Here is a 22,979-nt window from a genome sequence, read left to right as displayed (position 1 = left end):
AACAACTTCAACATAAAATTGATGAACTGAAAGACAAAAAAAGAAACAATAAAAAAATTAAAATAACATTGGTTATCAAAAGTGTAAAGTTTACTGTATTTGCCTCCCCAATGCAATGCAAAGGGGCCAATACAGTTAAGAAAGCTACTCATTTTATTATTATCATTTATTTTAAGTTGTCATTACAATCCTCTGTAAATCCTGTAGTTCCAAAATTTTTTTAGCTACTTTATTACTGCTATGGATTTGATTTGAACTCAGCACTTCTTGCTTACAAAGCAAGTGCTACACCACAACTGCAAATACTAAATAAATTAAAAAAAACAACAACAAAAAAAACACAACAACAACTTGCAGTTGTTCTGTTCATTAGGAGGGCTTGGAGGTAATGATTCCTCATCATCTTCTTCACTACTTTCTTCATCAGTGGACTCGAAAACATTTTCTAAAGAATAGAATTTCTTAAAAAATATAAAGTTTTCATAATTAACATTAAAATATACAATACATGAAACACTTTGTAATGGAATAAAAATTACTAATTTATATGTTAAAGTTCAAATTTTGTTGAAATAAAACTTTATAGAGAATTTAAAAACAAAATTCACAAATTCCAATTTAAAAATGTTATCTTATTTCAATCGAAAAGATGTTATCTTATTTTCTCACTATTAATTTATGCTATATTTTAAGCGAAATCTACCATTATTGTTTAACCTCTAAATGAACATTTAAAATTTTATAGGCTAAAAGATTTTGAAAAGATTTTTGATGGATTAACTGATGGTATATAACAATATATAATTAACCGATGGTATATAATGATATATAATTAACTGATGGTACATAATGATATATAATTAACTGATGGTATTTAATGATATATAATGGTACAAGATGGTATGATAATATAATTAACTGATGGTATAAATGGTACAATTACTTATACTAGGTAAACACATAATGATAATGATTACATCAATAATGGTTATAATAAAATGATAACAATAACAACAACAAAAAAAAGCCACTTAGGTTTATAAATATACTAGTTATGTATGTATTTGTTATATTATGCTGTACATGTTCTATATAAAACATTTTTAAGATTTATCAATAAAATAATTTCTTAAATGCTAAAATTAAAAATAAGAGAAACTAAAATAGGTAACCAGCTAGACTAGGAACATTTGCATCTTCCTCGTCATTATCTTCATGGCGCGGCCAAAGGAAACCTTTGCCATCTGTCCCAACTTCTTTATCATAATCTAAAAAAATTGAAAGAATTTTTTTAAATATTATTAAATACTCATACTATTAAGTATTCTTACTAAGTACTCATGCTTCATAAGTCATGTTTCATAAGTCATGTTTCATAAGTCATATTTCATAAGTACTCATGTTTCATAAGTACTCACCACGTTCCTGGTAGTACCACGCTTAACTTGTTTCTCCGCGCAGCAGCCTTGTTCGTCAAGTTTCGTGTTTCGGAGTTATAGAGTTGAGAGAGGGTTATAACCACAATTAAGTAACCCTCGTCTGTAGTGGCCTTCTGGGCATTGAGGAGGTGAATTAACAACAACAAAAAAAAAGTACTCATGTTTCATAAGTACTCATGTTTAAGTCATCCATTTTAGGTGTTTATGATGTAGTCAGTCATACTAAACAAGGTTTTGTGATCAATCTTGTGGTCAGTACTCATATTGTGGTCAGCCATACAAAGTACTTAAGTATACTGTGGTTTTTTAACCATTATAAAATAAAAACATGAAAATAAATTAATTTTTAGTAAAATGTTTTGAAATTAATACCTATTTTCTACAGCCTTTAATTTAAACATATTAACAATTATTTCTAAATATACAAATATTTGTTACTTTTTCTGTGAACAAGCTGTCTGGTTTGTTTTTGTTATTTTTAAACTGATAATAATGACAAAATATTCTTATTTTGAAATTTCAAATCTTGTTAATACTTATTTTTCTTTATTTAAATATCTTGTAATAATCTTGTTATTGTGACTATTCTTAAATAGTGAAATGTATAATAATAACAAAAATAAAGATATTTTCTTATTTTCTTACTTTTCAACTTTTTTTTCAATAATAATTAACTTTCTGCTAAATTTGTTCAATCTTTCAATACTTTCAATAATTTCATAACATTGCTAAATTTGTTCAATATTTCAAACTTTCATCTGCTAAATTTGTTCAATCTTTCAAACTTTCAATAATTTCATAACATAACAATAACTTTTTACTTAATTAAATTCCTAACTACTTTTTCTAAATCTTAGAAAATTTAAAAAAATAGTAAAATACTGCATTGCTTGTTTAGATCCAATTTTTTAAGATGAATTCCAATATTTTCTGGTTTAATAAGCGAGAGTCTTGTACGCTCAACCAAGGTTATTCCTTCTCCAACACAAACCTTAAATAATTTAAAAAAATATATATATATAAAACATAAATATCTTGTATACAGATGCATTTTTAGAAAATTATTTTATTCAGCCATGTTTTGGGAAGATGGAACTTTGAAAACTGCAATCATAGTTATTAAACTGAATCAAGAGCTTCTAATCAACAAAATTTTTATTTTTAATATTCGCATGAAAATTTAAATGCAAATCTAAATTATTTAAACAATTTTTGATGTTCAAGTATTGAGGGGTTAATTATAAAACATATTTGTTAATTACTAAAGAATATAAAACATAAATATTTTATAGTCTTGTAAATTAACAAAATAAAGAATCAAAAAAATAAATAAATAAATAACAATCAGTTTTTATTCTTTAAGAATAAAAACTTCTTGATTTTGTATTTTTAGACAAAGTCATTGCGTAAACCTCTATCAAGTAGTAAGGTGAGTTCAAGTTTGAATCATCTCATACTTGAAGTGTTTCATTTTGCGTGGTATTTTGGTAGTCAAATGCTGGATGCGTTCTATAGTATTTATGTCTTTTTTGTTGTATGGGCACCAGGCAGTAATTGCGAACTCAAGATGTGGACGTATATAGGTGATGTAAACGTTATTCCATATCTTGCTGTCTCTGCTGATGAAGGTGTGTACTAAGATTCCAAGGACATTATTGGCCTTGGCAGCTGCTATTTTAACTTGATTCTCATGCTTTAAGTTATTCATAATTTGAATGCCTAGGTCTTTTTCGAATGTTGTTGACTTGAGTTCTGTTCTGCTGTTAGCGTTATACTCGTTCATTGAGTAAATGTGTGGTTAAACTTTGTATTTGTTGATGTGCATAACCTTGCATTTCTTGACACTGAGCTCCATCGACCAGGTTCAAGTCCAGGTTACAATGCTATCTGTATCAGATTGCAGGCGAGCTTTGTCTTCTGTGATTTTGACGACACTCAGAATTTTAGTATCATCTGTGTACATTTTATAGATGTTTTCACTACAAACCTGTTTGAGTAAGTTGTTGATGAAGATAATGAAGAGCATAGGACCTACACTGAAACTTGCAGAACGCCACTGGTAGCTTGTTCGCAGTTGGATGTGGTATTACCAAAAAGAATGCATTGTAATCTATTTGAATAAAAAGTTTAATCCAGTCAAGAATTTTACCTTCAATTCTGATTCTAATTTTTGTAATAGCCTTCTGTGAGGGACTTTGTCAAAAGCAAAAAAGAGCACAGTCTTTGGCAAAGTCAAAAAAGAGCAGGTCTACGTAAAGTTTATGAGATAAGCTGTAGGTTAGAAAGCCCATGGTCTTGAGGAGATTCTTAACACTTTTTTTATTGATGAAGTGTTAACAATTGACAATAACTTTGCTGGCTAAAGGGTGCTCCATGATCTTTTTTTTCACCATTTTTTCCATTATTTTGCATGGTACAGAGGTGATGGAGATTGGCCTGTAATTTGCTGGGTCAAGCCTGGATCCTTTTTTAAACAGTGGTGTTGCCTTTTGCCGAAAGTCACGACTTTTGAACTATCCCTTGACTAAGAATTTCTGAAAAATAATAGCAAGTAGTGGTGTAGTGGTAGAGCGCTCGCTTCATAAGCGAGAGGCTCCGAGTTCGATCCCCACCACGTCCCTGGTAGTACCGCGCTCAACTTGTTTCTCCGCGCAGCGGTCTTGTTCGTCAAGGTTCGTGTTTCGGAGTTATAGAGTTGAGAGAGGGTTATAACCACAATTAAGTAGCCTCCTCATCTGTAGTGGCCTTCTGGGCCTTGGGGAGGTGAAATAACAAACAAAACAAAAACAAAAAAACAAAAAAAAGTGGGGCAGCCGCCGCAAAGACAGCTGCCCCACTTACCATTATTTTTCACATTCTCTAAGCACAAATGGGCTAATATGGTCACCTCCAGTTGATTTGTTGGCGTTAAGAGCAGATAAGTGTTTGTGAACAGAATCATAAGTAAAGATAACAGAGAGAAATTAAAGCGATCGTGCGTTTGATGAAGGGTGGTAGAGATTGATCTGACAGTCCAACTGTGAATAATGACTGGAACTGATTGTTTAGTATATTGGGGATAAATCCTCGATCACTGCTTATTTCCCCAGAGGGTAAGCACATAGAAGTTATTTGATTGCTGATGGCACAATTGCTGTTAACATAAGCGTAGAGACATTGAGGGTTCCATTTCTTGCTGGCTATTTTGTGTTCAAATGCTCTAATCACAATGCAGGAAGCTTTTTTGACGAGGTTTCAGGTTAGATTATACTCTCTGACAAGAGGAATGATTTGCTATTTGCTGTTGCAGTTGAAATACCAAATTTTTTTGAGTTTGGTTAACAAAAAAAGTTAGCTAGTCAGCCATGACTGCCTACATTTGGTCAGTTTGGAAAGGGCATGTGGAATGAATTCGTGTTAGCATTTAATAAAATTGTCGCAGAAGATTTGGTAGCATTTATCAGCATATTGGTCTTTAAATAGATTTACACAATTGATTTTGATAAGGAGCCTAACTTCTTGGTGATAGGCCATTAGACTATTTATCTGGGGAAGATCAGTACAACGGAGTAACTGGTTGAAGTTGCATAGAATTTTGATTCAATACAACGTCAACCAATACAGGTATACGTAAAAGATCTCTTATTAGAAGATTTATTGCACTAAATAAGCATCTAATTCTCTTAGCTTAGAATTCTTTTTGTAATTGAAGTTCTTAAAAAAATTCTTTTTTAAAGGACTTTAATTATAACTTCTTTTAAAAAAAAAAAAACTGTAAAAAGTAAAAACTAATCTTTAAACAATATTATTGTTAATAAAAACCACAAAATCTCTTTCTTTAAATTTTAATCTTTTATTGTTAATACGACTTTTTTTGAATTGTAAAAAGTTTTAAGAACACATGTGTTTTTTGTTTTTTATAAGTCTTATATTTCACTAAATCTTTTTTGGATTTAGTGAAATATAATGCAAATAAATTTGATTGCAGGTGAAAACAAAATACTTATTAAAATTAGGATTTTGTTTTCATCTGCTTTGTTTTTACATAATAACTATGTATTTTTTTAATAGCTTTTTGTAAGTAAAAGTTAATTACATTTAATAAAAGCCTAACTTTTATTTATAAAACAAACACAACTTGTCTTGGCAACACAACATTAGGTAAAAAAGTGATAGTTTAAAAAGATGATAGCGAAGTCATTTACAGATCCTTCTTAAACTTGCCTTACAATATATTATCATTGGTTTCTTTTCTTTGTTTCTAACAAGAATACTCAGTCAAAAATATTTAAAAAAGCATTTCAAGATTTTGCTAATTACTTAGATGAGTAAGAAAAAAAAGACATCTTCAGTCTTAAACAAAAATAAATAAATTGCTAACTATAAGTTTGTTATACACTTTTACATAAATTCCTTTTAAAAAGTTTTAGAAGCAAATCAAAGATTATTAAAGAAATATTTATAAAATATAAGCATATGTATAAAAAAGGCCTGTAATAAATACAATAAATAATTTTACTTACACCAAATGAAATTATGGAATCAGTTAAAGAAACAGATCTAAATTTAAAAAAGTGTATATGAAACTCCCCTCATAACCATAAAAAACAGAAGTGTGCTTAAATATATATATATATATATATATATATATATATATATATATATATATATATATATATATATATATATATATATATATCTAAATCATATATATACACATATATATATATATATATTTATATATATATATATACATATATATATATATATCTAAATCATATACACACACACATATATATATATATATATATATATATATATATATATATATATATATATATATATATATATATATATATATATATATATGTATATATATAAATCAACCATCCATGCACTTCTTCAAATTTTATTCATCAATTTGTTGTTGCACAATTAGTTACAACTGAAGTAAAACTTTTGTCAACATTAAAAACTACTTTAAGGACACAGAAGAGCACTAGGGTCTATATGTATATATATAAACACACACATGCACACATATATATTCAAAATTTTGTTTAAAAAGTAAAATCAAAATTCCAAAAATTCAACAATGGGACAAATTAGTGTCAAAAAATGCCATTTCATGTCAGATAAAGTACAAAAATAAAATTAAATACATATATAAAAATAAAAATACTTATTTATACAACAATTGTTACAAATCAAAGTTTGGTTAATCACAGCATTGTCTTTGATAACAACATCATCCCAAATGTATGAATTGGTTATAGTTACATTGCTACCTAAGAAGTAAACTTTGTTAGATTATAATGTAACAAAAATCAATTTAAAAAAAATAAAATTAAAAATAAATTTAAAAGTAAACAATTGGGGGCTTTGGTACATACATCAACTGACTGGTGAAGATATGGGAAATATCTACATATTTAAGAGATCTCTTCTGGCAAAAAAATATGTATATATACTTTTTTATCTACTTTTTATGAAATAAGTGCGCGGAACACATTTCAAAAACTAAAGTTAAAAACTGTCAACCTATTTTACAGTTAGAACCGATACAACTTCTTGTTATTTTTGTATTTTCTCCCACAGTTGTTGATTTTCCAATCAAAACACTATTTGATATGTCACAGTTTCTGATAGAAAAACGACAAGGTTAAATGAAAATCATTTGACAATATTATCTATCTAACAAAGCGTATATAAAAGAAAAGCAAAAATACCTTTCAATTCTTACATCTTTCTCCAAATAAACATTGTTACGTTTAAAAGTACATGGAAAGAAAATGTCTGGAACTAGTGGATATATCCAACGGTTCAATAGATCCATACTATAAAAATACTCTATAGAGAAATAATTTGATTAAAAAAGATTCTATAACTTTTTTTTAATATAAGAAGTCTATTACGATAGTTTCAACAATAATTTAGTAAAATTTGGTAGAATCTTATTGTTCTTATTCAGAGGAACTACCTGAAGGTTCTTATTTCGAAGAACGATCTGGAGGAACCAAATAGCAATAGTATTTTTATTTATTTTTTTGTAATTTTTGTTTAAACTTGGCAAACACAACATTATATATAGTCAATAAAGAAGATTAGAATGCAACATTTACAAAGTGTTGTAAAGTTATTTTATAGATCAGAAAACCGAAAATTTTAATTTGATGTACACATAAATAATTCTTGTTTCATTGAATTGATGTACACATAAACAAACCTCATTTCATTGAATTTTTATTATTTAAACAAGATTCAATAACCACTTTTTTTTATTTTAAAATTGACAATAAATTTCAAAAATTCTACCTAACAGCATTATACATATGAAGATCATTGATTCTAGATGAATAACCTTCATTCATAACTTCAATACAAATTTGATCTCCCATTATCTAAACAAAGACATGATACACTCTAATGCACATAATATTGCATACAAATTGTAATTTATAATTATAAATACAAATTTAGTAATATAAGTTTATTAATTATGTAAGTTTCATATAAGTTTTATATTTTTTCCCTCTCAAACTTTTAACTTTAAAATACCATCATCATCACTATCATCACTATCATCATCATCATCATCATCATCATCATCATCATCATCATCATCATCATCATCATCATCATCATCATCATCATCATCATCATCATCATCATCATCATCATCATCATCATCATCATCATCATCATCATCATCATCATCATCATCATCATCATCATCATCATCATCATCATCATCATCATCATCATCATCATCATCATCATCATCAACAACATCATCATCATCATCATCATCATCATCTTTTTTCACAAACACAGATGTTTGATGTGTGACATTCTTCACAAACAAGGATGCTGCGCTAAGAAGCGAGTTGATTAAAAGATGCTTTTAAAGAGCAAAAGTATATTATCAAAACATGTTCCTCTAAATTTTTTATTGTACAAAAGTTTGTATTTATAATAAAAGTGCATATTTAATTTTTTATTTTCATTTTTGTTTATTATATTTTATTCAATTAAAACTTAAAAGTAGTGTATATTTTTGCAGGAATCATTAAAGCCAAGGAGGTTACTCGTCTATTGTTTTTAAAATTTTTAAATTATTGTTACAACCCTCTTTCAACAAGAGACATGGAAAGTACTTTATTTGAGTTCACGAGAAGGGACACCACTACACCACTACTGTATATACCATATACAAAAAAAAACCACTTACTAACAAATCATAAAAAGTAAGTCTAACAAGTTTTTTTCTATTTTCTTTTTAAACTATTAAACCCCAAAACTGATTTACAACAAATAGAAATTCAAGTCAGAATTACCCTACTGCTGGTATATGTAATCAAGGATAAACTGATTCATAACCTGCTGCCATGAAGGATTCACTTTACTAGAAGAAGACTAGGAGAAGAAAAACCTGACTTAAAATACCCCGTGGACCTTTTAGTTGAGTAAATGCTAGATAGAGATAGTGCCTCACTAAATATTCTGGGCAGATTTTAACTGCATTCAACTACCGTCTAAAAGGTCTCCTAGACAAAACCTTTAGGGGTAAGCTTTAATGGTAAGTATTTATTGGGTTAAAGACTAATTTAAATTTATCTTCAGATCACAGTGTTTAAGGCACTAAATTATTCTTTGATTTGCAAACATTTCAATAATAATCCAACTCTTTTATATGCTTTTGTTTAGCACCTCTTTACTCGATCAATCTTTTTATTCTTTATCGTCTGATCTTGTCAAATAAGTCTGATCTTATCACTTCTCCCATTGATAAGGTAGATTTATTTGCAAAGAATTTATTCTGTAAATTACCTCTTACATGAAAATTATTTAAACTCCTCTCTTGTGAGTCTTCTAAATCTTGTGGCAACTCTCTTTATTATTCTTTAAACAACAAGTGTTTAAATTTTTTTTTCGTACCTGCTGGAAAATGGTATCTTTTAATCCAGATTTTAAAAATCTGGAGATTTTTCTCACCCAACTAACTATTGCCTAATCAGTCTTTTATTATTACAACACTCTGAACAACACTCTTTCTTTATTTCTAGTGACCTCTGTAGAGCCACAACAATCCTTGGTCTTGTGTTACTTCTCATGGTTATGTGTTGCTTCTCATCAAAGATCTTCCTGATATTCTTACTACTAAAGTGGACTTGCTAACAACACATATGATATATATATATACATATATATATATATATATATATATATATATATATATATATATATATATATATATATATATATATATATATATATATATATATTTATATATATATATATATATATATATATATATATATATATATATATATATACATATACATATATATATATATATATATATATATATACATATACATATATATATATATATATATATATATATATATATATATATATATATATACATATACATATATATATATATATATATATATATATATATATATATATATATATATATATATGTATATGTATATATATATATATATATATATATATATATATATATATATATATATATATATATATATATATGTATATATATAAAACACATATAATATAATACATTCCAGTTTTGATAGAAACTCATCACTTTTTTATCACCTAGAAGAACAGGCAGCTGATTTAGAATGTGATCTCTCTTCTATGAAAGCTTGGGATTTGCTGTGGCTGGTGAATTCAAACCCAAACAAAAATTCATTTACTGCTAATAATTATCGCAATACTGTTGATAATCCTATTTTTAATGAATGGCAACACTCTTACTGTTAAATACTCTTTTAAATATCTATTTTTAAGATATTAAATAATTAATTGTGATACATCATTTCAAACTGTCTGTTTTTGTAAATTGTTTAAACTGTCTCATTGAAACAATGACAAAAAATTAACTTATTTTTGTGGTTTTTTGTTTTTAATGTAAATTAACACAAGTGTGAATAGAAATGATAATTCTATAAAAAAATATTTCATGGGTGCAAACTGTTATGATTAAAAAATGTGAGTATAAAAAAAATATTTTTTAATTAGTCGAAGAGATTTAAATCAAACAGATCATTTTTCGATACAAAAAATTTAACAACAGAAAGAAAACTCATTTATACATAAAAGTATATTTAAATAACTGTTTTAGAAAACTCATTTATACATAAAAGAATATTTAAATAACTGTTTTATTATTAAAAAAACTGTTGATGTTAAGTATTATCTATGAATATGAATGGAAAAAACACAAAAAACTAACAGTTCTATTTGTGTTAAAAAGGCTAAAATTATAAAAGAATAAAAAGGAGGTAATCCACTGTTATTCAAGGTGGTAACCCTTCTTAAGTAAAGAAAGTAAATGGATTTGACAGTACTCGATGCAATCATACAAGAAGGTCTGGGGTCAGGTCATCATACAGACACATCCAAAAAACATCATGAATGGTTCAAATGTTTCGCCAAACCATTCAAACTCCTAAGTGATGAAAATAAAACTTTGAAAAATAAAATCGAAAAATTTGAACGAAAAATCAAACGTGGAACACAAAATCCACTGAAAAAATCTTTCAGTAAAATAGGTGAAATTAAAAACAACGAGGATCAAAGTCATTTAATGAAGATAGCAGAAAAAATTGGTGCTTCAATTAGCAAAATAAAACAGATGAGTTGACTGAAAAAAAGAAAACGCGACAGCAAAACTATTAACATCAACCAGACAGAAGATCCAGTAACAGCAAAACCAGCACTAGTTGTTGAATAGAGATAAAACGGCAATTGAAAGACCAAATGAAGTGAATCGACGCAAAATATGCAAGGACAAGAATAGATTACTACCACATGAAGAAGAAAAAAACGGGGTTACTCTACGTTACAAGCTTGAAAATGGCAAATGTAAATACTATGTTGTCAGAGATGGTGAAATAAAAATGATACTACATAAGGACAACTGTGACCAACACTAAATTAGATCAATCAGACTATAACAATCCAAAGATAATCTGATCATGTGCAGAAATCTCCAGCCTAACAATCCCGCATCAACAAGATCTACACCAACAAATAGAATGATCAGTTCTGCCAAAAATTCTATAAGCTACAGTAGTGTACTAATTAGTTCCGCCAAAGGCAATACTATAATAACACCATCAACAATAACAATAACAACAATAAGACAACAAGTAACACTAATAATGAATTGATTAACAGTGGGAAACCTCTTTCTTAAGTTGTCTATGTTAAACTGTTACTATACAATTGCCACATCCCTGAATTAAGATAAACTAGCAGAACTATCTGCACTCATTTCCTCTAAGACCATTCATATAATTTTTATAACTGAAACTTGGTTCTCAGAAACATCAGCACCACTTTTACCAGACTACCACCTCCTCCGCAAAGACCGAGCTGATGGCTAAGGGGGTGTTGCAGTATACATTCTAAATAACCTTATAACGTGTCAAATTGGAGCTGAGACAGTGCCCAGACTGTTACTTGTAGCATCTGAACAACTTTGGGTTTCACTCACTATAAATAACTATTCTTTCTTATTTAATGCAACCTATAGACCTCCTTCTTCTGTTAACCACCAAAACAACAACCTTATAGATTTTAACTATCCCTACATAAGATGGGCTCCAGATGGATCAGTCAATGTGTTCGGACCAGATAACAGCCCAGGACACATTTTCATCAACATGTTAGCCGACGAGTTTCTAGAGATCTCAACACGTAATCTTTCCTACTTTTACAATGTCCGATGACTCACAAAAAAAACACACTTGACTATATTATAAGCAAAAATCCTCTCAGTGTATTTAACATCAAACCAGGGCCCCCATTGGGTGTAGCTTGCCAATCTCATTCAAGTCTACTCTGGAGCTATAGTCTTCCTACCATTTGGGCAAATAAACTCATCAGCTCCAGCTTTAACTTTGGAAAAGGTGACTTCACTGCTATGTCTGCTAAACTATAAAATATTGATTGGACATCATTACTAGCCAACAAAAATATAAATGAGGCTTACGATACCTTAGTGTCTTTTTATAATAAAGTATGTGTTGAGTCAATCTCAATCATAAGACAACATCTAACCCGAAAATCGACAGAACCTTGGATATGCAAAGAGATTATGCAACTATCTAGATTAAAATCATGCTATGGCATCTAAACATGGCAAATAAATTAAGTTACAACCAAGTAAAAAATAGTTTGAAGAAAACTAGCAAAAAAGCACAAAATAAATTTGAACTCAACCTTGCTAGTGATTAAAAAAATCCGAAATGTTTGTTCGCGTATATCAATAGCAAAAACAAGAGTAAAGTTGATATTACCCCCTTACTAAATAGCTCTGGTCTAATAACGACTGACAAACAACAATAAGCAAACATTCTCAACAAACAGTTTGAAAGCGTCTTTAACTCAGCATCTAGTCGGGTGCTCAGCAAACCTTTTATCAAAACCAACAATAAAATTGGCAATATTAGGATTATTACTAATCAAATCAAGCAACTTATTAGAAAAATGAATCAAAATAAAATGCAAGGATATGATAATATCCATCCACTAGTTTTACATTGCTGTCCATCTGAATTGGTAAAACCTTTACCCATATTGTTTCAGCAATCACTTGACCAAGTTGAGGTTCCTACTGCATGGAAAGTAGTAAACATTACTCATATATTCAAAAAAGGCTTGACCTGAGAAATTATTGACCTACCAGTCTCACCTCTGTCACTTGCAAACTACAGGAAAATATAGTTAGATTAGTTGACAGCAATTTGATTACACAAGAACAGCATGGTTTTGTTCCCCATAAGTCATGCTCTCTGAACCACCTTGAAACTATGGACTATTTAACAAAAGCATTAGCTAATCGATCGTCTGTAGACTTGCTCTTTCTTGACTTTGTCAAAGCTTTTGACAAAGTTCATTATATGAGTCTAATACTGAAACTAGAAGGGTATGGGATCAATGGTCAAGTTCTGAAATGGGTGAAATCCTTTCTAATCGACTGTAAACAAAGAGTAATCATAGGTGAAGCGGTATCGGACTGGGCGCCCGTCTCTAGCGGTGTTCCTTAAGGGTTAGTATTGGGACCAATGCTCTTTGTGATCTTTACAAAAGATTTGCTGGATAGAATTAAGTCAATCTGTAAAATATTTGCAGATGACACAGATGAAGAACAGAATGATTGTAGCTTATGGTATAAAGCATCTACCTTATGAAAAAAGACTATGTATCTTGGACCTGACCACGCTCAAAAAGATGCCATCGTGGAGACTTATTACAGCTTTTTAAAATCGAATCTGGTAAAGAAACTGTTAACTGGCACCACATCCGTTTTGCACCTTGCCATGGTCATAGAAGTCGATTGGTCAAAGAGATAGTTCGATCCAATAATAACAGAAGTACCACAAACCGATTTGTCAAGAGCTGGAATTGCCTACTGATTCCTGCTGAATCAATGAGATTGTAAACACTAAAAGCCTAAACGCCTCTAAGAATCAGTTGGAAATGTTCCAAAAAAATTTCCACTGTGCTGCTAAGGCGCTCTATGCAATACAATAAGGTTGCATTGCGGTTAACTAACTAACCCAAAATATTGTTTCAAAGAAACAAAATTTTGAAAAAAACTGAACATTTTATTATCCAAAACATTGTGTCAAGGAAACAAAACAACTGAATATTTTATTATCCATAACTTTGTGTAAAAGAATTAAAATAACTAAATATTTTATCATCAGTACTCAGTCAAACAACTAATTTCAGTAAGTTTAAATAACACAAAAATTTAAAAAAAAATGTTTCATAAAGAGTCATTTAAAAAAAAAATTTTAAATGACTTTCATAAAGATATGAAATTGCTTAAAGTTACTTTGATGGTTGATTCTTCAAAAAACTAATTATTTTAGGCAACTAAGTAAAATAAAATTTAACATAATTTCAAAACATCATTCATAATGTCATACTAAATATTCATTTGCAGGGGCTTCAGTACATACATAAACTGAGGGTTTGAGTCTACAATATAAAAATAGAAGGCTAGGATAAGAAATAGAAGGCTAGATAAGAAATAGAAGGCTAGGATAAGAAAGGCATAAATAAATTATGTTTACCTCTTCATTAATTAAAACACCTTTAACAAAATCATCCAAATTTTGATAGTCAAAGTTGTCTGTAAATAATGGAGCAACCTAGAAATAAGACTTTAAAGTTAAATATCAGCAAAATAAATGAAAGTATTTTTATACCAAAACTTTAGTTATTTAGACTTTTAAACATTAAAAAACATGTGAAAACCTGTGGAGAGCAGATGCTAATGTGAGTGGCTGCAAGATCATAGCGAATACAAACTTCTTTTTCATTATTGAGAAGACTCTATTGCCCAAACAAACATATCATATAAAAAACAGGGAGTATAAAAGTAAATGTTTTCTTATTGATAAAATAGAAAACTTCATATTAACACATAAACATATTACATAAACATATGAATGATTATGGTAATATGTTAACACTAAATTGATCAGATAAGCTATTCATTGTTCTATTATCAAAATATAAATATTAATATATAAACATATAATATTCAACATATAAACATATAATATTCAACATATAAACATATAATTTTCAACATATAAACATATAATATTCAACATAAAAACATATAATATTCAACATATAAGCATATAGTATTCAACAAATAAACATATATTATTCAACATATAATAAACATGTAATATTCAGGTCAGGATTAGGATTAACATGATCACCGTGGTAACATACAATTTATTACAACCTGCCTAAAGTCTGACTGCATATAAGGATTCGCTTTTCTAGGCAAACACTATGAAAAGTTAACTCTAACCTAAAATACCCCTACCTGGGTATTTTAAGTTTGAGTTCTTGTTTGAGTTAAGGCTAGAGATATCTTAATAAAAATACTCATCCTTGACAATTTTTAATTGCATATGGCTATTGTCACCTAGCTTCTTTGACAAAGATTTTAGGGATGAGCAGAAAGATTCTGCTGATCAGCTCTTCTTCATCATGTTTAACATACTTTCTTCATCTAACAGGCTGATCTAGATACAAACCTGAGTTACAATGTTTCCTGCATAGGATAATGAATACTGGATCCTATTGACTCTGCTCATGGGATTTTTTTTGTGTTTCCTTAGTGGTAGCTATGCAACCTTTATTTTATAAGGGTACAGCTTTAAAACTCAGCTTAATAATTCTGAAGCCAGCTGGTAGTAAGGATTCCTGAATGCTGTAGTAGCTCTCAAAGAACCTGGTAAGGCGTGTATCCTCCGGTTTTCCCAGTCACTCTGCGGGCAACTGAAACAATTTTTGTTTCTCATTTGAGCCATCTGCTATGATAATCAGTAGTCAGGTGTAAAAGTTTTTTTTTGTATTTTTCTCGGGTTAAAATACTGAAGGAAAAAAATTTTAACATCTGAATACTAAAATATGTCTAATAAAAATGGTTTATTTAAAAGTAAATTAATTAATTTATTAACTAAATTAATTAAAGATATGTTGTCATTTTTTTTGTAGTTGATATCTGTTTTGTATCGTTTCTTTTTGTCAATCTTAACAAAGGTTTTATTACAAAAAGCAAAAAAGTTGAAAGCCAAAACTGCAAAGAAATGTTTTAGAAATAGAAAAATATTATATTATTCACTCTCAATCTCCAATCCAATTTAATTTAGTAGAATGTTTAAAAAATTATATTTTTAATGTTTTAAACATTTTTCATTATACTAAGACCTTTTTTAATAATAAAAAAAAAGAATTTCCATGTGCATCATTAATTGCATTTTAACAACGATTCTACACATGCATCTTAATAACGTTTATTATTTTGTTAATTTTGTTTAACAATAATGAAAAATAAAAGAGATTCAGTATTATTAATGATTAAACTGCCCATTCACATGTTTCAAAATGAGACTATAAGGTTTAAAAAATGATACATTAGCATTTTGAATTGAAAGAAAATGTAATTTTAAAACATTTTTTTAATTGAGAAGAAACATGCTTCGAAATGCAACAACAATGTTTAAAAAAACAATTGTGTGTCGGTTTCTTTTTATCAAGTTTGGTAAAACTATATAACGCACTGTAGTGTACTAATTGTTAAACAAAGTGTATACTACTTTAAATGCTTTTTAAAAGTTTTCTTTTAAATAATCACAAGAAATAAAATCTTCTGTAAAAACTTTTGTAAGTAACAAACTGTCTGGTCATCCTGCCAGGCTACTGACAGGCTTTTTTTTTTTTAATTTCAGTTGCCCTTTGAGATGAGTCATCCCTTGTCAACGGACAACCATGAGGGTACACCCCTGCTGGCTCCAATAGTTTTAAATAATCACAACAAAAACACTTATGCAATGTCATTAACAAAGGCAACCTTTGAGTATTTCTGTTATTGTTACAGATATTATTTTTGGTTCAAAAGCAGAAGAGGAAACTCTGATTGGAAGAAAAATAGCAAAAGAGGAAACTTGGATTGGAAGAGAAAGAGTAGGAGAAAAAACTTGGATTGAAAAAAGAACAGCAGAAGAAAAAACTCTGGAAGAGCTACTTAAAATTTTAAACTTTAAAACCTTGTTTAAGCTAATTTTTTAGTAGCAATTAGTTAAAAGTTTTTTTTAACCCAACTTTTTTTTTTTAAATCATACTAAATTTAAAAATATATATTTTTTAAATATTTACTAAACTCTTTTAAAACTTCATTTAAAACCCAGGTTAAAACTAATATTGCAGCGAAAAAAAGATATGGTAAGTTGTGAAACAAGATTTTGAAAAAGTTTAAAATTTTAAGTTGAAATAACTTTTTTGCATATTAAAACCCCAAAAACCAATTAAGATCTCAGTGCAGAAAGGAATATAAATTCTGATATACCAAGCTACTTAAATTTTTTTATGCCTAGCTAATTATATATCTATAACTACTTTATAAAAAAAATAGAAAATATACATTAACTTTTACAATAAATACACATTTTTTAAAAAAGAACCTGGCTCTAAATGAGTACTAGTTCAGGAGTAGAGTTGAGCTCATCTACGGTGACTGTTTCACTACAGCCTCTGTGGTTTTTTTTCATTTACCAATTCACAAACTAATACTTTTAAAAACAACAATTTTTAGTTTTAACTTATATAAATTTTGAAATAATTCTCCTCTTTTTTTGTACAGACTTTAACTGGATTGGTAGAAATAATATTCTATTCAATTTTGAATATATTTTACTTTTAAAAATTAGCAAAATATATTTTGAAACTTGCCAACAAAAATTGATACATTTTAGTGGCACTAGTTCAACTTAGTGCAAGACTTTTTTCATTCGCCCAGTTTACTTTTTCAAGCTATTTTATACAAATGTAGTTCACAACAAGCTTGTAGTTTGAATAAATAAGCTGTTATGATATCTTTTTTTTTAATATTTTTTATTTCTTTACACATAATTAAAAAATTTAAAAAAATAAAATTTAGAGGGTTACCATTGGTAACAAAAAGTTTTTGCAGCAATTACTCTTTTGAATGTACAAGAATTTGTTTGTATCACTTTCTATTGCCATAACAACATCCTCTTCCGGGCACCTAAATAAAATAAATAATACCACTTGAATACTTCATTTTTATCATTTAAGTTTCAAATACAAATAACTGAAACTTAAATTATAAAAGTTTTCAAAAATTAAAACAAAGCTTCAGAAGTAAGGACTAGAAAATATTCATTAAAACTCAAGTTTACTGAAAAGAAAAGTTGACTTTGGCTTCGATTTTGGTGTCAAATTTGAAATAAAAATTCAGCTTTTAGTTAAATTCCCTAAAAATTTTATTTAACTTACAGTTAAATTCGAATAATAAAATATATTAAATTTTAAATGTGTATGAACCTGTTTCTCCGCGCAGTGGCCTTGTAAAAGAAAGTTCATGTTTTGGAGTCAAAGAGTTAAGAGAGGATTGTAACCGCTATATAAAAATTAAAAAAAAGTGTAACCTTTTTTGACTAAAGTGGCCCCTTTAACTTTAAAAAATTAAAACTTAAAATTTTTTTTTTTAAATAGATTTATTATTCAAGACAAAAACCTTAAAACAAAGCATGACAGATGAAATGGCCAAAACATGCATCCAAATCAAACATGATCTACACTCATCTGCTAAGGAAATTGATTCAACCTTAGTTCTGGAAAGAACACCTACTAATTCTCAAGAATTTGACGAGATTAACTTTTTCTACCAAACTCTGGTTATTCTAACTCAAGATGGTCTTACTTGGTTACTCTAACTCAGGATGGTTTTACACAAACCAAAATCTTGAAATACTTCTGATATTCAAACAGATCTGGAAAAATATCTTTATCTTCATTGGTAGCAAAAGAAACTGATGCTTTACTGTGGTGAAAGAGCATAGCACCACAATATATAAAGCTGGCTTCTGTTCTCAGGAAAATGAGAACAGAAGCCAGCTTTGGATATTTTAATACTTTGCAGAAAAAACTAAGTTTCGAAAACAAAGAAAGCGCAACTAAGAAAATAGGAAATTAAACTAAATATAGAAGAAAAAAAGAAAAAGAAAAAAATAATTTAAATTATTTCCTTAACGTTTTTATTTTCATTTTTTAGGGTGGTTGTTATTAAATTTAGTATTTCAAAAGATTTTTTTTGGGGATTTGAACCACGGACATTCTGTGTATGAAGTAACCACTTTATTCAAATAAGCTATATGTGTGTTTAATTTTTAAAGAAATAAATATGATTATATAACTAAAAATTTGACATATAAGTAAAGCCTATGAGATAGAAACGTATATACGCATACATGAACAAACCAACATATGAGTATATTTAAACATATATGCATTTTTTTTAATTTTTTTTTATTTAAATTTATTTTAACCTCCTTTTGTTTTGCTTTCCTTGTTTTAGAAACTTAGTTTTTTCTGCAAAGCATTGAAACACCTAATATAATAAAACTTGCAAACGGCTGTGACCAAGTTGTCTAAAATAAAAAACTTATGCATGGACATATGAGACAAAAAACCGCATGTGTCTCCAGGTAAGGCTGAAAATTCATCTTTTAGTTAAATTCAAGTCTTGAAAAGATTATTATTTTTAATAGGAACTAAATTCTTTTGGAGAATAAATTTTTCAAAGGAACAAAATTTATTTAACAAATTTTTCAGGGGAACTCATTGTTTATGCAGATTTAAATAGCTTTGACAAGAATAAATAAAAATACTCAGTAGTGATGTACCGATTGAACATATTTGGCCAATGCCAATACCAATAGACAAAAAAAAGACTGATACCGTTGCTGATACTGATTAAATAACCAAATATAAGAATAACCAATAATATAAAACTAAATATCACAGGTCAGATCACCATGATCACAAAGCTACTGGTTACATGTAAACTAGAAAACATGTAATCAAGTATAACATGGCAGATGTATCGCTGCCTTGTAACTCTGACTTAAAACACACTCTGCCTTGGGGTTTTTGATTGAGCTTACCCTAGAGATGGTGTCTAGATAAAAAATATTTGTCTTAGGCAGATGTTAACATGTGGCTACTGCCTTGTAGAAAACTTCCAGGGCAAACACTTTATGGGTAAGCAGAAAATTTTTGTAGGACAGCTTTGCACTTCTTTTTCAATAATAAGCTGGCATAGATTTAAACTTGTGTTATGTTGTTTCCTGCCTTGGATGATGAAACCTGGATCATCTTCACTCCTGTGTTGTTTTTTATATATATTGATCTTCCCAATAGTCTTTTCCTTCTCTATTTGCTGATGATGAGATAACTATATACTTTATTCAAAAAAGTTATGGGATTTTAATTGCTTAGAAAAAGCAGCTGATCTTGAATGGGATCTTTCTTCTAAGGCAGAATGGTGCTCTCATGTTCTTACTCCTCATTCCATTCTATAACTCTTATTTATTCTTGTATGGAATACTGTTGTCATATTTGGGCTGGTCCTTTCAATTATGCTCATTCTCTTTTAGACATAATTAAAAACATAGTAAATGTAGTTGAACTTGATCTAGCTCCAAAGCTTGTGCTTCTCGTTCATTAGTCATATGGTTGCATTTTTTTCTATTTTCTACAACTACTACCATGTTGACTGCTCAAGCGATGTACATCTCTTCCATATTTCTTCTTCAATTCATAAACTCAATTTGTTTCAACACAAAACTCTTTTTCTACCTAAACTCAATCTCATATGGCTCATTTCTTAAAGTTGCTTTTACTGACACTGTTCCACAATGCTCAAAAAAACTTTTATAAATCTAGTTTTTTACCTTAAACACAATACTTCAGAAGTCCTGTCCAGTTTTGAAAGTCTTCTCTCAACCATTTTTATTTTATTTAACTTTCTCCTTTACTTTCTGTTAACTGCCAACTTACATTATTATGTAAGTTGGTAGTTATGTAATTTCATTGCAGCCATTTCAAAAGTAAATTTGCTATTAGAAATATATTTTTTAAATTGTATAATTTTGTCTCAAAAATAAAAGGTATATCTATATTATATAAAAAGAGATTTTGGTTTATTTAGTATGTAACTATTTTCTTAAAGCAGGATTGAATTTTTTAAAAAAAAAGCAATCCATTAAAAATTTGATAATTCAAAAAAAGGTGATATTAATAACGATACCAATTGTGCAAAAAGTGGCAGATTAAGCTGATACCAATACTGATGCTGATTAATCGATACGTCATTAATACTGATGCTGATCAATACGCCATTAATACTGATGCTGATCGATACGTCATTAATACTGATACTGATCGATACGTCATTAATACTGATGCTGATCGATACGTCATTAATACTGATGCTGATCAATACGCCATTAATACTGATGCTAATCGATACGTCATTAATACTGATGCTGATTAATCGTCATTAATAATAAGTAATATTTAAGAATTCCTAGAATAAAACTTTAAATTTTTCATAAAATTAATTTTTCCCTTTAAAATTCAATAAATAACCTCACCTACTAAAATGACCCGGCTCCATCTTTTTATAAAGATTTGTCATCACTAATGTCTTTTCTTTTTTTCTTTTTGCTCTAAATGCATCATTTTTTATGAAAAAAATTAACCTTTAACCTATTTACAAATTTTTTAACAAATAGTTTCATTGATCAATCAATAACAAAAAGATCGATTCATTCTTCTTTTATAGTATTCCTTAAATTTTCTTAGGGTGAATTATTATTAATTTAACAAAAAGTGTAACTCAAAACCTGTGTTCTTTGATGATAGAAGATAATTTAATATTGGATAAAAGATCACCAGGCAACAAAATAAAATCTGACCGAATCAATCCCTGAAAAAAACACATAAAACCTTTTACTACTTAATTATTGTTTTAAAATGCAAAATAAAACAATGTTTATTGTAAAGAACAACAAAATGCAAAAGAAAACAATGCTTATTGTGAAGACCAAGAAGGTTTTTTCAGGCTAACAACCCTATAATTTTAAAAACTTTAAAAAGATGATTCTAAACAAATTAAAAAGCTTTTTTTAATATATTAAATAATTTAAATGCGCTCTTAGAGACACCATAGATATACTCTCACAGATATCCCAGCAGGTAAAATCAGACTTTTTTTAGAGCTTATAAAAATCTCATAAATCTCAAATTTATGTTAATGGAAATCTTAAATTTAAGCTTTTTTTCAAGAAAACATGTTTTAATATTATAAATGTTAACAATTAATAACATAAAATAATATGCATAACATATTTTAAATAGTGGTCAAATGATCTAAATATTTCTGTTGCATTGATTGCTTGAGCAAAATGTTTTGATATTAAGGCAGCAATATTTCTAATAATATACAGCTAGTTCCTCTGTGACTATGAAGGTTAGCTTAGCATTTGGGGGGTATTTGTAGTTGTTGAAGGGTATTTGTAGTTCAAACAAAGACTGAGATTTAAAAAAAAACTTTTAAAATATTAATCTGATCATGGTATTAAAAAAAAATTAGATAAATATTGATTTTATTAGTAAAAACTAAAATTATTATACTTTTTATAATTTTACCTCTCTGTCAATTTCTCTAAGAGCATCACCCAGAGATATGCAATCAGAAGTTGATGACATAACACAATGTATTGAACAATGAGATATTTTTTTAGTCCATTTCTCACTAAAAAAAAATTTTTTTAGTTATGATCATAACAATTGTGCAAAATTTTAATGAAAACAAATAATATTTAAAAGTAAACCCAATAAACAGTTTTTAGGTTATTTCTTTTTAGGTTGTTTAATATCGGCTATTGATTTAAGGCTCAAGATTGAAATACAAATTAAATTAAAGTTTAGTATCTGGTATAAATATGGATTTTTCAAGTTTTTTAAATTAAAGTTTAGTATCTAGTATAAGTATGGAATTATTTAAATTAAAGTTTAGTATCTAGTATAAATATGGAAAGTCAAGTTTTTTACCATAATTTTAATTTAAGCCAGGTTTAACAAGTTAATGGATTGTAATTGCACAGACATTTTCATTCA

The 22,979-nt window shown here is 28.3% G+C and overlaps 1 protein-coding gene across 1 annotated transcript in view; it reads right to left on the bottom strand.

Annotated features, from left to right (window-relative positions):
* The window catches only part of LOC100206804 (translation initiation factor eIF2B subunit epsilon), a 29,881-nt gene that overhangs the window by 1,991 nt on the left and 4,911 nt on the right, over positions 1–22,979 (bottom strand). Inside the window, exons 3-17 of the mRNA XM_065812794.1 lie at positions 22,509–22,614; positions 21,704–21,786; positions 21,452–21,526; positions 17,940–18,039; positions 14,727–14,804; positions 14,543–14,620; positions 7,734–7,819; positions 7,148–7,255; positions 6,960–7,060; positions 6,601–6,706; positions 5,942–5,978; positions 2,322–2,430; positions 1,173–1,268; positions 356–445; positions 1–26 (exon numbers count right to left, since the gene is read on the bottom strand). The exon at positions 1–26 is cut by the window's left edge and continues 71 nt beyond it. Of these exons, the coding sequence (XP_065668866.1) occupies positions 1–26; positions 356–445; positions 1,173–1,268; positions 2,322–2,430; positions 5,942–5,978; positions 6,601–6,706; positions 6,960–7,060; positions 7,148–7,255; positions 7,734–7,819; positions 14,543–14,620; positions 14,727–14,804; positions 17,940–18,039; positions 21,452–21,526; positions 21,704–21,786; positions 22,509–22,614 (1,279 nt within the window). The remainder of the gene's footprint in view (positions 27–355; positions 446–1,172; positions 1,269–2,321; positions 2,431–5,941; positions 5,979–6,600; positions 6,707–6,959; positions 7,061–7,147; positions 7,256–7,733; positions 7,820–14,542; positions 14,621–14,726; positions 14,805–17,939; positions 18,040–21,451; positions 21,527–21,703; positions 21,787–22,508; positions 22,615–22,979) is intronic.

Source organism: Hydra vulgaris, chromosome 12 (assembly GCF_038396675.1).
Source record: "Hydra vulgaris chromosome 12, alternate assembly HydraT2T_AEP".
In the NCBI taxonomy this organism is placed as follows: Eukaryota; Metazoa; Cnidaria; class Hydrozoa; order Anthoathecata; family Hydridae; genus Hydra; species Hydra vulgaris.
Note: the sequence above shows the minus strand (reverse complement) of the source record. Positions and strands in the feature narration are given on the sequence as shown.